The following is a 16,801-nucleotide window of genomic DNA, read 5'->3' as shown; positions in this document are numbered from 1 at the left end:
AGATTCCAGAAGGTTATGTCTGATAAACAGATTGTTCTTTCCAAGTTATCTCTGTCTAGGAAATGGAACCTCACTTCCCATTCTTCATCATCCAAGCTACAAATTCAGATAAAATTCATTTAATTTTGCTGTTAAGTAGGACAGTTAACAGGTATAAGAATAAGATGAAATAATTCATTTAACAATGTTAAAATTATTATTAAGAGGTCAGATTGGTGTTAAATGGGTCAGTTCATAGCCCTATTAATAAGTTGAAAAAATTCAGTTAATAGTGTTAAAATTGGTGGCAACAGAAATTTCTGATTCAAATACTAAAGTTGGTGAAGACCAGTATTTGATCAAACAACAAACCGAGAGGATTTCTGTCAAATTACTCATGTTAAAATTAATTTCTGTGAGACCAACAATCATGTGACAGAGAGGATATCATATAACACTAACCCTAATGCTAGAACCCTAACCCTAGAACCTTAACCGTACTACACTTACCCAAGAACACTAACCATAGAACCCTAACCCTAGAATGCCAATCGGGGAAATGACAAAGAAGGAGGAGGATGACTTACTCCACACCGCCGAAGGAGGAGGCAAAATGTTGGATGCCCGTCGGATTGGCCTTCACCGCCTGGGCGAACACAGTAGCCGCCGCGTATTCCAACGACTTCGGAGGCGACGACGGTTGGGGAAGAGGCAGCGCGCTCGAGGGATTGGAGCTCCCGCAGAACTCCGGTGGATCTCCAGCACCGCTGCACGGAGCATCCCCACCGGCAGCAACTCCGCCGTCGCCGTCCATGCTGCCAGGTTTCGTCGTCGCCATGGATTTGGAGCTGGAGAGAGAGGTCTGGTCTGGTCGGGTGCGGGCGGTCGGTCTGTCCGGCGCGACCAGACCGTGTCGATCTGGACCAAACGGCGCCGTCCGCCCGTCTGTTAGGCCACGTCACCCAAATTGGGCCCCACCTGTCGGAAACGCCCTCAACCGCGCCAAATGACAGGTTCAGTGCACTCTACAAAACTTTTACTGAATCCGCGGTGGCTTTTGCAAAAGATTAGCGACCAGGTTGTTTTCTGCAAGAGAAGCCCCAAATGTGGTGGTTTCTTGCAATTCACTCTAAAAGTTTTTCTAGAAAAACTTCCGATCTATTCATGTTCAATCATGGCAGTACAATAAATAACAAAAATTACATCCAGATCCGTAGACCACCTAACGACGACAACAAGTACTGAAGCGAGCCGAAGGTGCACCGTCGTCATCACCCCTCCCTCGTCGGAGCCGGACAAAACTTGTTGTAGGAGACAGTCAGGAAGTCATCGTGCTAATGCCCCATAGGACCAGCGCACCAGAACAACAACTGCAGCCGATGAAGACTAGCGTATATCGGAACGATCCAACCTGAAGACACACGGACATAGACGAACGATGAACAGATCCGACCAAATCCACCAAAGACAGATCCACCGGAAACACACCTCCACAAGCCCACCGACGATGCTAAACGCATCATCGGAACGGGGGCTAGGTGGGAAGAACTTTACTTCATCTTTAGGGAGCCGCCGCCGTCTCGTCTTTTTGAGCAGGACACAAACCCTAACAAAACTCGAAGAAACATCTAATAATGGAGCCCTTCGTCGGCAAGTGCTGGGATCCAAAACGGGGCTAGGTTTTTTAGAGATAGAGGTGAGTAAAATTTTGTTTTTTTATATGAATGTGAGGTTTATTGTAGATGGAGGAAAATTAAACAACTCCTTTAGGGGGTGGGGCGAAATTGATTCAAACCCTGGGACACGCTCAGGAAGAATGATGGGGAATTGAGCTCGGATTTCGAGAATCCGAATCTTGCATGTTGGTGAAATCATATCCACCAACATATTATGGTAAAAACATTTGATAAATGAATTTGCCAAATGGCATACTAATCAGAGGGATGACCTTGAAGTCAGAATCTATGTTGGCTTGGCGAGAAAAACTCGGGGCCGAGAGAATGATTTAGGGTGTGCAATAAGGGAGCAAGCGATCGATGGTAGGTGAGGTGAGTGGAGTGAATAGCATAAAACTACGACTTTTCGAGTTAGGGTTCCAGAAAACTACCAGAAATTTGTTTGTCACTCATACCTACCAAAAGTGTGATCGGTTGTTTTGGAAAAACCCAAACCGCCCGTTGAGAACATTTTAAACCGGTTTATGACAAGTCGATCCCACGCCTAAGCGAACCGCTTGTTCGATCGTTTACTTACATGTGGGGCCCGCATGTCAGCTATCTCTTTCTCATATATGCTAATAAAGAAACGTGGCTTCTTCCTCACCTTGCCCCCTTCCTCCACCAGCGCCAGGAGAGGCGCCGCCCAACTGTCCACGCCACATTGGCCAACCCCAGCAGCCACCACCCCGCCGGTGACCCTCTTCTGTCCGGCGTCATGCCCATGGCCCTTATCGGGGGCAACCGTGTCGGAGAAAAAAGGGTGGGGGAGGAGCTCGGAGGAGCCGTACCTGAGGCCGTCGGAGGGGAGGCTGAGGTTGCCGGCTCGAGCCGAAGATGCCTCTCCATCCACAGGCCACGCGCCGTTCACCAACGATCAAAGGGCTGCGTGCTCTAGGCACCGATTCAGGGGGAGGCTGGCCGTGCTGTTGGCAAGGGAGAGGGAGCGACAACAGATATCTTATAAGTGTATTTGTTACAAATGACGAGAGATATAGTTTATAAATTACCTTGGAATAAATACTTAAAATGTGCATACATGCAATCTTATACGTGTATTAATGTCGTATATTTTGGCTCTAAGTATTCTATTGTATACCTAACAATATTTGTTCCACTAGCCTATATCGTATGTGTGAGTGTTGAAAATTGTTACATATAACCAAAATTGGAAGTTGGAACAACATAAACTGAACATGGAGTGGTAGAGATTTTACCCTGAGATGGAGGCGCAACAACAAATTGGAGGGAGACTCCCGGTGCCGGTGGCGAAGAGCTATCGATGGCCGGTACACCATAAATGCTGAGTAAGGTGTCGCGACTATGTCGACAAAGCCGGAGCATAGGCTAAGGGAGCCGTCGGGGCCTCCGTTGGGCAGAGGGGGAGCACCATCATCGACAAGGCATGAGGATTGACATAGACTCCATCTTTAATTTACTTTATCGAGAATACAGTAGCTTCTTTTAACATGAGAAATAGCAAAACGATAAGAGATTGCAATCAAATGACCGCTTTCCCGCAGCTCATTTTCGAGCGGTCTAAAACATGGATTGACATAGACCCCATCTTTAATTTACTTTTTGTACCGTGAAGCCGCAACTTCTCTGCAATCCGCAGTGCAACTTTTGTTGCACCATCGGCCTCACCTCAGCAGCCACATCGTACATATATCAGACCGTCCATCCCAAAAAAAAATGTAAAAAAAAGGAGTGCAACCGTGTGGAGCGCAGCGTACTAGTCAGACCGGGGTCAGCATGGTAACCAGAGGAAAAATCACCACCAACCATCGTCAGCCCCAACTCGTCGCGGTCGGATGATGGCACGGGTGCGAACAGGAGAAGCTACCGCAACCGCAACAATCCACCCATCCACTTTCTCCCTCGAGGAAATGACAGGTTTGGGTGGGGGCACGCGGTCCCGGCCATCTGGGAGGTTTGAAAGTCCAACTCCAAACCACCATATCGGCACGAGCGGCAGCGGTCGCCCACCCGTTGAACCGCGGCGGACGCCTTCTCCCTCCTTCCTCCCTCCTCCGCGCCACCCCGACGCTACCATAGTCAATAGAATAAAGCCGCGCGAATAAACTACGGGCGCCGCTGCTTACTAGTAGTACGAGCAGTGGCACCGGTCAAGGCCCTTGGCTCCTCCTCTCGCCCCCCTCCCACCTGTTCGTCCGAGCTCCACGCCTCCACCAACCCACTCGCTCGCTTGCCAGCCGCTGGCGGACGCCGCAATCGGGAAGGGGCGGGTGGAAAGCGCCGCTGGGCGGCAGCAACAGTGGCTTACAAAAGGCGGAGGCCCCCCCTTTCCCAAGCGGGTAGCAGTCGCCGTCCGTCGGGGAGGGAGCGTCCGCGTCCGCGTCCGCCTCCACATTTGCTCGCCTGCTCCCGACCTCTCCGGTCGCCGTCCTCGGCCAGGTATCCGTCTGCTGCTCCTCCTCTCCTCTCTGCTGCATCGCCGAGCTGCGCTGAAGCGAATCAACTCAGTTCAATTGCCGTTTGGGAGCGGGGTTTGAGGCCGGTTTCTTCGGTTGGTTGGTTCCTCTCTTCCCCTTGGCAGCCCCCTCTTCGCGATTTTTCAGCCGGGGAAAGGAACCCATTGATTTTCCTCAGATTTTTTTCCCCTTCTGGGCAAAGTTTCAGCCTAAGACTCTACGGTTAAGGTTACAGTTTTGTTTCCCCTTCTTCTGCTCATTCATCATACTCCTAGTGTTCTTGGTTTTTTGTTCCTTTTTGGATTCTCGTACTTTTCCATTTCCACCTTCCGTTTCCCAAAGGTAATCTACCCGTGTCTGTGTGTGTGTGTAAACTGAAAACTGACAAAGTAACTTTGGGAGATGCCGGTGATACCAGCCAATACCTTGCGGAAACGTGCATGCTGTTGCCGTGACAAAATCCACCTGCTTTTAGTCCATTATTTACCACCCACTCTGTTTACCTTGTGCGCATACGCGTCATCGACCTTATTAGCACGTCGGCCCAAGTCTGGATTGCTGATTAGGATGGTCTTGCTGTCCCTATCAATTCATAAATTATCATCACCCGCGGTGTTTAACATTTAGTAATATGCGAGTTGCCTTATTTTTCTCCGGTCAATGAAAGAGAGTTGCTTCATTTTGATCAACCCTCCCTCCGGGCCATAGCAGAGTTGGGTCAGGCACGTTGTTAGTATTTCTTCTTAGAATCCGATTCAGTCGAAATGCTTTCACAACTGGTTTCTTCGGAGGCATCAATCTTTTGCCACTGATACCAAGCTGCTCTTAATTCTCTTGTACAGGCATGGCCACCTTCGGACGGTTCCGGTGTGCGGCGATCCTGCTGCTTGTTTTGTGCATTCTCCACGTGGACTTCGTAAGGGGACAAATCACTCACCCTACTGAAGGTAACCTCTCTCGTTGTTACATGGAAATTGCTCATCCCAGAAAAGACTTTGAATTGGCTCCTGATTGGTCACTGTCAGCTTATCGAAGCATCACCCGTTCCCTTTTACATGCCCTGCTTGTGCAGATTTTGTTAGATTTGTTTGTTTGTATGTGTGGACATATTGAAAGTATCTTCGAAGAGCTCATTCTTCTCATCCTGTGAAGATTCCACTTATGCGATGTATACTCCACTAGTATTCAGTTATGCTGATGAACTAATCAAACTAGTTCACAGACTGCACCTAGCCATACATATAGCTCTCAGTGATGCACATGTTATTCCAGTAGTTACGTAGTAGCCTAGTGGACATAAGTTTAACTACATGATGGTTTTTGTTGCGATCACATATTAATATTACACTGCTGAAGGTTAAATAATTGTCTCTCTTACATGCAGTAAGTGCCCTCAATGCTGTCAGAGGCAGGTTAATTGATCCTATGTACAAGCTGAAGAAATGGAATAGAGGAGATCCCTGCACATCAAATTGGACAGGAGTCATCTGCCACAAGATACCCAATGATGCATATCTTCATGTAACAGAGCTGTATGATTGACACACCATCCTTATTTATATCCCACTTCCGTTTTTTTCTCCACCATGTTAATGGTTAGCTACAAAAAATGTATTCCGAGTACTTGTACAGTGAGCCCTCTGCTGAAGCAATTAATCTTGCAAGTCGCAACAAACTGCTGCTCACAAATAATAGCAACATGCAAAAAAAGAGCTCCCAAGTTAAATTATAACTGAAATAGCAATCACTGTTAGCTAGAGATCTTCCACATCTCCAATTTGCTTGCAAGGATATTTTCTTACTCCAAAGAATATTACACTCAAACTTTATACAAAACCTTACAAATCACCAGGTTCCCCCAATATTTAACATTGTTTCTAGCATTATCAGTACTGTACTCCTCTTGTTTACTGTTTCAGACTAACTTTGCAATTCCTGGTCAAAATTGTGGTCATTGGCTGATGCTTTTATTGCTTTAACCTATTCTGGGTCTTAAAATCTGCTTGTTATTCATTTATCTATCATTTCTGTGTAATGCATAATATAATGATCATGTGTCATATTCCCTTCTGCTTAATAATGCATACCTTTTGCCCACGTAGGGAGTTGTTTAACATGAATCTTTCTGGAACTTTGGCACCAGAGGTTGGTCTTCTGTCTCAGCTGAACAAGTTGTAAGTATAAAAAGCTGCTAACTGAATTTAGTGCATTCAAGTGGTTCTTTAATATTACCTGAAAAACAAAACATGTTTTCTTGTTGGAAGGGACCACTTCATGTTTTTTTTAATGTAAAGTGGCTTTTGAGCAAGACTCAGATTCTCTGGCAAAATAAGCTTACTAGAGTGACATAACAAGACAAAAGAATTGATAGATCTTGTCCCATTTGAACTGTTTCTTTCTTTATTCTGCATCTATGCTTTTCAGGCTGTGCCATTAGGTACCCAACATATATTGAGCTAACTTCTATATTTTTCTGTTTTGGAAGGGATTTTATGTGGAACAATTTGACTGGTAACATCCCGAAAGAGATAGGCAATATCACAACACTCACTCTTATGTAAGTTCCTCTTATCTAAACTAACTTTTGTACTCTTTTTTTAGTATGGATATGACCACGGTACTGTTTATCTTGCAAGGCTACAGAAGTTTAAGCACTGAACCCTGCATGTTGAAACTGGCACAACATTTACCGTCCTTTTCTCCATCAAAACAAAAATATAGGCCCACATATCTGATTCAGCATTTGTGTTTTGGTCTCATCCTTTTTTATTGTTTACACAGGCACAGTGGTCCAATCTTCTATTTTTATTTAAAAAAACCCAGTAGATGGGCTAAAACAACGTGGCTTTGGACTACAAAATTGTCATATTCATATTTTCTCTCAAATATACGTGTACACTAGCACTGAGCCCATGCGTTGCTACAAAACCAGAAGATAGTGAGTGGCATGGATGATCGTTGGGGAAGCATTTTTGTCATCAGATCACTGCATGGTTCCAGTGAGGGAAAATAAAGCAAAAGGATGTGGGGGAAGTTGCAGACAGCGATGCCCCGGAGCAACTGAAATGGCCATGTGAGAGCCATTGCAATATTTGAAGAGAGATGAATTTCCAATTTTGAAACATGGGGGAGGGGGGGGGGGGGGATAGGGGAAGAGATACGGCACGAGGAGTGGTTGGGTAAGAAAGAAGGTAGCAGGACGTATGAGGTCTTTCGTTGCGTTACAATTAAGTAAAATTGTTCGCTCCTGTATGCTACAGTATACCCCATGGAGAGTTGGTTGAGTGGAGGGCTCGAACCCAGAGAACTATTTTTAGCTGGTGTCTCATCCTGCATTTGTTTAATTGTGCAATTTACATGAGTGTTGGTCCCGCATGCGAGTAAGAACACAGTGTAGCGCATCTTTGAATCTTTCCTCGTCTTGTGGCAATATTTGTTGTGTGGGTTAATGTCCTTACTCTTCTATATTCACTTTTATCCAAACATAAATATGTGCTACTGTCTAGTATTTTTCTTCAATTCTAGCATGGAAGATGAGTAGAATTTTTCGGGACACAAGTAAACATTCATAACCCTTCGTAATAATCTTCACTGTTGCTACCTCATTTTTATGCAGAACTTTGAATGGTAATCAACTATCTGGTTCCCTACCAGATGAGATTGGCTATCTCCAGAAATTAAACAGATTACAGATTGACCAAAACCAAATATCTGGACCCATACCTAAATCATTTGGTAATTTAACAAGCATGAAGCATTTGTAAGTTTCAGGATCATAATCTTCTCACTTTCATTCCTACGCTGCCTCTTATTTAAGCATTGTTATAATCTTGACTCTTCTTTTATCTCTAGTCACATGAACAATAATTCATTGAGTGGGCGAATTCCACCTGAGTTGTTCAGATTGCCTGTGCTCCTTCATCTGTAAGTGGGCCTCTGCTTTTACTTTGAGTTCTGAGCTTTTTTTTTCTCCCTCTTATGCATTATTCAGCATGAGTTTGTGTTTTAAATTGTCTCATACTATTAACTGTGCAGGCTTGTGGATACCAATAATTTATCTGGGCCTCTTCCTCCAGAATTAGCGGAGACACGTAGTTTGAAAATACTGTAAGCCCATCTTAGATACCCAATGAGATTTCTTTGACATAGAGAATGTGTTCTGGTTTCTCTCAGAGAATATATGTATGTTGGTTGCCTGATGGTTACTTTAGTTTTGCTCATCTGAGGTGATTAAATAATGCTGCAAATTTCAGGATTATATTATGATATAACTTTACTGGTGTATTAAATGTCATTTAAATCTAATTTATTCTGCCTACTAAACAATAACAAATATTTTTCTCACTCAGAATGCTTCTCTCCATTAAGATTAACTTGATACTGCTATCAAGCTAATAACATGCATTTCTTATCTGCATCTTTCTACTTCTAGTCAGGCTGATAATAATAACTTCAGTGGAAGTTCCATCCCTGCTGTATACAACAACATACGGACACTTTTAAAGCTGTGAGTACAACACCTTTCTTTGTACCGTCCTATCCTTTATTTTAGTATTTGAGTAAGATGCAGGGGACTGCATATCATACATAATCATATTAAGAAATATGCTTACATAGGTAATCATAAGTTGAGTGAAGACAAACTTTGTTTGAAATGTATGTGTCGAGACTTGAGATATGAGGAAGCCAGAACCATACTGTGCACTGAGGCTTCAGGTGTACTAGTGTACTAGAATCCAAATTAGCACCTCCGGAAGTATTGAAAAACTCCAATGGAGAAGTCGGTAACACTAACACAACCTGCATCTAAGCTTGTACTCAAGATCTTATATAATCACGGAGAAACAAAAAGGGAAATCATGCTATGGATGCTGGATAGTACTCCCTCCGTAAACTAATATAAGAGCATTTAGATCACTACTTTATTAATCTAAACACTCTTATATTAGTTTACAGAGGGAGTACTAAACTAAAAGTTCTTCTGGGTACTCCCTCCGTTTCTTTTTAGTTTGCATATAAGATTTGGTCAAAGTCAAACTTTGTAAAATTTGACTAGCTTTGTAGGAAAAGATATCAACATCCACACTATGAAATCAATAATATTAGATGCATGATGAAATTAATTTTCATAACATATAATTTAGTATTGTAGATGTTAATATTTTTTTCTATAAAGTTAGTCAAACTTTACAAAGTTTGACTTTGACCAAATCTTATATGCGGACTAAAAAGAAACGGAGGGAGTATGTACTATCCTTAGCAGGATTTGTAGTTTTCGTTTCTCGATGTGGATAATTCAGATATGAAAAACTGAGGCATGGTAGATGTCTTCTGTATCTGTTGTGGAAAACTTTTCAATTTTTTCTTGACTCTTAGACATGCTAATATTTTGGGCATCATTTAATTAAGAAGAGAAGTTTTCTAGTTACAAGTTGTTTGGCTGTGTGGATTACATGATGCAGAGGCCGGGGGTTATCCTCCTCGAAAAAAAAATTACAAGAGCTGTGCAAAGATATGCCAGGGTCTGATAAAAGGGAATAAAGCATTGCTCTCATGGCAAGCATAGTAAAGGCTACTCTCATGGCGGTTCATGAAACCGCTGGTGTAATGCACTCCGCCAATGCTCGGTCCCCACCATGATGTCTGAAGCCACTGCCTCATATTGCAGTTCTTCCCCTGGAAGACCCTCATATAGCAGCCAGATCAGGATGCACTCGGTCCACATCTCTAGAGATCTCTATGATTGTAGTTACATAGGTTATTTTGTTTCTCTCGAGGGGCAAGCGTTTGGATGGACGTAATTTCTTTTGGGTTTGTTGAGTTCAATAAAAAGTACTCCCTCCATTCACTGTTATAGGATGTTCTAACTTTTTTCTGTTTCGGATGTATATAGATGCATTTTAGTGTGTTTGTCCACTCATTTAATTCCGTATGTAGTCCATATTGAAATATTCAAAACATCTTATATTTATGAACCGAGGGAGTATATCTCAAGTATTTGGGGAGAAGTGCCTATCCAATTAGGCCCTATTGGATAGGGGACTTTTTCTCAAATACCTAATATTTTCATTTTGTATGAACTGAATCTCAATAACGTGCATTCTCTATCTTACTTAAATTCAAAAATGGAGACATATATTGAAGTTCATAACCCTTTTTCATCTCCCCAGGAGTCTTAGGAATTGCAGTTTGCAAGGAGTTATTCCTGATCTAAGTGGCATACCTGACCTTGGCTATTTGTAAGTCCAGATCAAATAAATGCTGCACTTCATTTTTCATTCTTACTGTTTCTGACCCTACTATCAGAGATTATCCTTTTTATTGTTAGTTCATAGCACCAATTTTGGAACAATTGCTTTGTCCAGAATATGTTTTCTAAGTAATTATCTTTTAATAAGAAGATTAGTCATTCAGCTTATGATATCTAGGAGATTATTCACATCTCTTTGCTAATTCTGGCATCCACCTGCAGGGATCTTAGCTGGAACCAACTGACAGGATCTATACCAACTAATAAACTCGCTTCAAATGTCACCAAGATGTATGATGCTCTTAGTAACTTTTTATACCTTTTAAAATAACCAAATTAACTTATATTTTCTGACAGTGATTTGTCGCATAACTTTCTTAATGGAACTATTCCGGCAAACTTCTCCGGGCTGCCTAATCTTCAGTTCTTGTAAGTAACTTGCTTTTCTGCTTAGTGAAAAGATGAGTAAAGCTTTTGCACAACCTCTAAAAAGACTGGTCCTACTTTACAATTACAAGTATGTCTGCCAGCACTACTTTGCTATTTATTTTGTTAGAGATATATGAAGAAGTCATTTTACAGGTCGTTTGAAGCGAACAATCTCAGCGGCGCTGTTCCATCGACGATCTGGAGTGGTATCACTTTTACGGGAAACAGAAGCCTTCTTCTGTATGATACTCTTTGTGTATGTACTTTCTACTAATCTGTTTGTGGTATGCATGTGTAATGTATTTTCTCCAATAATGCAGGGACTTCCAAAACAACTCCCTTGACACTATTCCAGATGCATTTGAGCCTCCAAAAGCTGTCACTCTACTGTATGTTCTTTGCCACGGAAAATTTCGTTGACAGTTTGCACTTCCTGCACATGCATACACATAGCCCAGGTTCAGCTGTATAATTTGTTGGGAGTATGGAAATTTGATTGCTACTAGCTAGTGCAAACCTATAAAAGAAACGGATTCCTAAAAAAAGATTCCTCATAAAAGAAATATTAAGGTTAATAAATATCAAATAATACGGACAAATATAATATTGATTGAGAGAACTCCATTCTAACCCGTGACCTTGCCAATGGGTAAACATTACAAGCCGGAACTTTGATTTGGTTCAGTTTGCTCCCCTGAACTCAGAAAACCGTTCACAATACCCCTTCCTTCTCAATTGAGAGTTTTACCTGTTTCACTCTGGTTTCATGTTAGTCAACAATGCCACGTCAGATCCCCCCTCTCCACTATCTACGTCATCTCTTTTCTCTCGTAGCTAGAATTCTTTTGGAAAAATCGAGTTGTGCAGGAAAATTGTAAACATTCCAGTAAATCAGAAATAATTCAGTGACGAATCTGGTCAAATTTCAGCATAAATTGACTTAAGGTTTGAGAGAAATTTGTGAGTTCCAAAACTGAAACTACATAAAAATAATGAAACAATTCCAGTAAATCAGGAATATTCAGTGACCAATGTGTTAACATTTCATCTAAACCTAACATATGGCTTGAGAGAAACCTTATTTTTTAGTTCGAAGTTCAATTTTGGGTCCAAAATTCAAACTGCACACAAAAAATTGAAAAATAAAGCAGTAATCAATAATAATTCAGTTACAAATTTGTGAAATTTCATCTCAAATTGTCATAAACTTTGAGAGGAACCTAGTGTTTTTGTTTCAAGTGCGAGGAGATAGAAAATTGATGATGTAGCAGAGAGGAGAGAGAAAAGATATGATGTGGCAGAGAGGACATTGAAAAATCTGCTGAATAGTCTGAAACCGGTCTGTTGAGAAGGAAGGGGTATTGTGAACATGATCAGAGGAGCTTTATAAATCAAACCATTTCTCTTTCTGATGTGACAACTAATCGTTACCATCATTGTGCTGCAGGCTTTCTGGAAACCGCGTATGTGACACTTCTAATCCAGCTCGAGCAGCCGGACTTTGTCAGCCCGCATCTGTAAACGACGCACCATCTGGACATGGGCCACAAGTTAATTTGAACTGCGCTCCTTGCCCGACGGATAGAAATTATGAATACAATCCATCATCCCCTATACCTTGTTTCTGTGCTGTGCCTCTGGGAGTTGGATTTCGGCTGAAGAGTCCAGGGATCGCAGACTTCCGCTCCTACAAAGAAGCCTTTGAGATCGACTCGACCTCTGTATTGGACCTGAGTGTTTACCAGCTATACATTGAGCAGTACACATGGGAGGCTGGTCCAAGGCTGAATATGCATTTGAAGTTATTCCCAAATAACACTAATTTATTCACGATATCGGAAGTTATGCGGCTCAGGCAATTACTTGCTGGATGGCAAATTACTCTATCAGACATTTTTGGTCCGTACGAGCTTCTCAATTTCACGCTTGGTTCCTATGGAGATGGTATGTAAACTTCACTTTGCACCAAGGGATGCCATTCGTAATTCTAACATACTAGTGTGTTCTTTGTCTGTATTTATTTTGCTAGACAGGTGATGGGATATTAGCAGAACTTCTGTTGCTGTTTATATGCTAGTAGAATTAGAAATCCATGAATTTTATTAACTGATTCTCCTAGCATATGGAATAATATGCATTATTATGTTATTACAAGTGTTTAGCGCTATTATGTTAAATATTGATAAGTATTGCATGCAGCATAATAATATTATTATTTTTGCCTTCATCTGGCCTATATGCCATGAATTTTATGGTATTTTTATTAAGGTATTTTTCATAACATGAAAGTTTGAAAATGGGCGTACCCTTGTTAATATCTCTAGAATTTCTCAAAGAACGGTCCTTCACGAGGCGCTTCGGAAGGTAAGGGAGATTGAGGAATTTAGGATCCATGCCCTAATATGTTTCCACGGAAATGAAAAATTCTGAGATCTTCTCAAAAGGCATACTAACTTAATGAGGAATTAGATTATATTTTTCTTATTTTAAAATTCACCACTCGATGCTTCATACTTGCACTGAAATACTCCATCCAGTTCTATGATCCACTTGTTTATTGTTTTGCCTCTTTTTTTTGCAGATTTTCCAACTGTGGTGTCATCAGGTTTAAACAAGGGCGCACTAGCTGGGATTTTGACAGGAACAATAATTGCTGCTATCGCAGTTTCAGTGGTTTCTACACTTTTTATAGTGAGAAGACGCTCAAAACGTCGAACAGTTTCGAGGCGGTCATGTAAGTCGGTATATTTGTTTAGCAAACATAGCTTTTCACGTGCTGTGTATTAAAACCTTATTGTCTGACAGATTAGAAATTCCTCGCTGCTTTATCTGGTCACTGGTGCTTAGGAGCATCTTTATTTTAGTATGAAGTTACTCTTTTACAGTCTTTTTGTAATACTGGAAATTGTATTTAAGCTGTGAATTTATCACATCATTTCTGACTTGACCTCATCAAAATGCATTAGATAGGAGTTCTAAAGAACATCTGATATGTTTCAACTCCATGGCAAGTAAACTTTGAAATTGCAGTGGACATTAAAATTCAATCCACAACATCTGAAGAAGTTGATAATTTTGCAGTACTGTCGAGGTATTCCGTCAAGATTGATGGTGTGAGATCCTTCACATTTGAAGAAATGGCTACAGCAACAAATGATTTCGATGATTCAGCTGAAATTGGTCAGGGAGGTTACGGAAAAGTCTATAAAGGAAAACTAGCTGATGGAACAGCCGTTGCAATCAAACGAGCACACGAAGATTCTCTGCAAGGTTCAAAGGAATTTGTCACAGAAATAGAATTGCTGTCAAGATTGCATCATCGTAATTTGGTATCTCTGATTGGCTATTGTGATGAAGAAGATGAGCAGGTGTGTCTCAATTTACGAATCATTTACATAGGATAAAATATAGTGTTGAAATTCTCTCACAATCCCGCACATTATGTTAGAACAATATATTCATTCCTGTCAAAAAAAGAAAAAGAAAAAAAGAACAATATATTCGTTATGTTGTGCTAAACGTGCTTATGATTTGGTTTCTCCAGTTACCTCAGATTTGGCGAGCTTATAATATATGGAAGGGTATCTGCAGATTGCAGTAATTGTTGCTCATAAATGATTGTGTTTTGCAGATGCTGGTGTATGAATTCATGCCAAATGGCACTCTGCGTGATCATCTTTCTGGTGAGTAAGCGGGAAGTTGCACATTCAAGTTTTCTTAGCTTCTTTTCGCCCCATATAAACCATCTTTGTGTAGTTGAAGTCGGTCATTATCCCAGCCTGTCTCCCGGAATTTATAGTTACTGCGTTTATCAATAATGCATGTTGGTATATCATGTTCTTTCGTTTGATCCTTGATAAATTAAAGTCCTAATCTAATGTAACACTTTCTGCAGCAACTTGTAAAAGACCTCTTAACTTTGCTCAGAGGTTGCATATTGCACTGGGTGCTGCAAAGGGAATCCTCTATCTACACACCGAGGCAGATCCTCCTATATTTCACCGTGATGTTAAGGCCACCAACATTCTATTGGACTCCAAGTTCGTAGCAAAGGTGGCTGACTTTGGTCTTTCGAGGCTTGCTCCGGTCCCGGACATTGAAGGAAAATTGCCAGCTCATATATCCACTGTTGTTAAGGGCACCCCAGTAAGTCTCATTGTCAATGTACCAAGATCTGCACCCACAACAATCTACTTACTGCTGTTCCATGCCACACAATAGGAAACAGCTGAGCATACTTACTCAACTTGTAGTGTGCAAGTTTGGCTCATCGTATCTATCCTGTTTCCTTTTGCCAGGGATATCTTGATCCAGAATACTTCTTAACTCACAAACTGACAGAAAAAAGCGATGTGTATAGCCTTGGTGTTGTGCTGCTTGAACTATTGACCGGGATGAAGCCAATCCAGTTCGGTAAAAACATCGTTAGAGAGGTACGGAGGTTCCCACACTGATCCGTATCTAATGTACAGTTCAATTTAACTCTTTGCAGGTGACAAACAGGGTACACAGCCTTACACTTTAGCTTTTGAGAATCTTTTTTGACCGTTCAGTAGTTTTACTAGTGACCTATTTAACCTGATCCTCAATGTAGGTGAACACGGCTTACCGATCCGGAGACATTTCTGGAATCATCGACAGCCGAATGTCCTGGTGCCCTCCGGAATTCGCCACGAGGTTCCTCTCGCTGGGCCTGAAATGCTGCCAAGACGACACCGACGCGAGGCCTTACATGGCCGAGATCGCCAGGGAACTCGATGCCATCCGGAGCGCTTTGCCCGAGGGAGAAGATCTCATGTCTGTAACCTCCATGGAGATAAGCTCCTCAGGCACGCTGACACAGTCTACGTCGAACTCCTTGATAACGACCACCGGGGAGCATTTCGATATATCCCACGCCTCCAGCAGCGGCGTCCCTTCCAGGATGGCGATGAATCCTCGCTAGCGTCGCCTCGCCGACGTTCTTTGCTTTTGTAAATGGGTGTGGGCAGTAGGCGTGTAAGTAATAGCTTTGTAGAATTAACGCTGGTCCGGCCTGCCCGTCGGTTTCTTCGTCTGTACATGAAATGGGCGTTGTTGTTGTTGATGATGATGTGTGTTTGAAGATCAGGGGGTTAACTTATTGTAGGAGGTGTATTTGGTAGACACTGTTGACGAGTGCGAATGATGAATGCTAACTAGTACTAATTCTTTTCAGCTATGCTCATATATTGGCTGGAAACTCCTTTCATTTCTCTCTGCTTTCGAGTTTCGACTCAAGTAAGGTGTACAACCTCATCAGCCGCAACTGCCCAATCCTCGGCAACCTTCTCCCGAATCCCACCCGCTTGACCTAAAACCTCTTGAACTTTAAACGCCGCCCGCGAGGGAAGGAGGGTGTGGCGTGCAGTAAGAAGGGGGCAGTGGTCGGACATAACGGTAGAGTAGACAAGAATCCAACAGCTGGGGTGTGGCTCCTCCCAGTCCACCATGCATATAACACCCGGTCGAGCTTGACCGGCATGGGAGCGCCACGCTTGTTAGACCACGTGTAGGGACGACCGTGAAGATACAACTCTTTGAGCTCGCAATCATTTGGGAAGCAGAAAAATCTCCCCGAAGGTTGTCACTGTTTTTGTCCTCGCCATGCTAGCTAGTTTGTGCTCGCAATCATTTGGGAAGCGGGAAAATCTCCCCGAAGGTTGTCACTGTTTTTGTCCTCGCCATGCTAGCTAGTTTGTGCTCGCAATCATTTGGGAAGCGGGAAAATCTTCCCGAAGGTTGTCACTGTTTTTGTCCTCGCCATGCTAGCTAGTTTGTATTAAAGTCACCGGAGGCCCGGATAGACAATTTGCACCCCTCACATCTCATCGAGGAAAGCAATCTTGTCTGCATCCTCCTGCGGGCCGTACATGCAAGTCAACCCCAGTGCTCTCCTGCGAATAACCATCAAAATCTGTGTCTAAGGCTTCCATAATGAAAACACGAGAAATATCCGACAAATTGGTTTCCTG

General features: G+C 42.4%; 1 protein-coding gene across 2 annotated transcripts; it reads left to right on the top strand.

Moving 5' to 3' along the window:
• Positions 1-3,585: 3,585 nt before the first annotated feature.
• LOC109773740 (probable LRR receptor-like serine/threonine-protein kinase At1g06840) lies at positions 3,586-16,029 on the top strand. Of its 2 annotated transcripts, none has more exons than XM_020332448.4 (21): positions 3,586-4,112; positions 4,972-5,076; positions 5,514-5,661; positions 6,232-6,303; positions 6,615-6,686; positions 7,746-7,889; positions 7,982-8,053; positions 8,165-8,236; positions 8,562-8,636; positions 10,300-10,368; positions 10,602-10,670; positions 10,737-10,808; positions 10,962-11,048; positions 11,129-11,197; positions 12,256-12,752; positions 13,390-13,542; positions 13,890-14,176; positions 14,440-14,491; positions 14,704-14,954; positions 15,107-15,241; positions 15,403-16,029. In XM_020332448.4, exons 2-21 carry the CDS (start codon positions 4,974-4,976, stop codon positions 15,751-15,753), a joined length of 2,850 nt encoding a protein of 949 aa, XP_020188037.1. In that variant the 5' UTR covers positions 3,586-4,112; positions 4,972-4,973; the 3' UTR covers positions 15,754-16,029. The 2 variants fall into 2 exon arrangements, with proteins under 2 accessions (XP_020188037.1, XP_040260311.1); XM_040404377.3 differs by having other exon boundaries at positions 3,632-4,112; positions 6,232-6,274.
• The last annotated feature ends 772 nt before the right edge of the window (positions 16,030-16,801 follow it).

Source organism: Aegilops tauschii, chromosome 3 (assembly GCF_002575655.3).
Source record: "Aegilops tauschii subsp. strangulata cultivar AL8/78 chromosome 3, Aet v6.0, whole genome shotgun sequence".
Taxonomy (NCBI): Eukaryota; Viridiplantae; Streptophyta; class Magnoliopsida; order Poales; family Poaceae; genus Aegilops; species Aegilops tauschii.
Note: the sequence above shows the minus strand (reverse complement) of the source record. Positions and strands in the feature narration are given on the sequence as shown.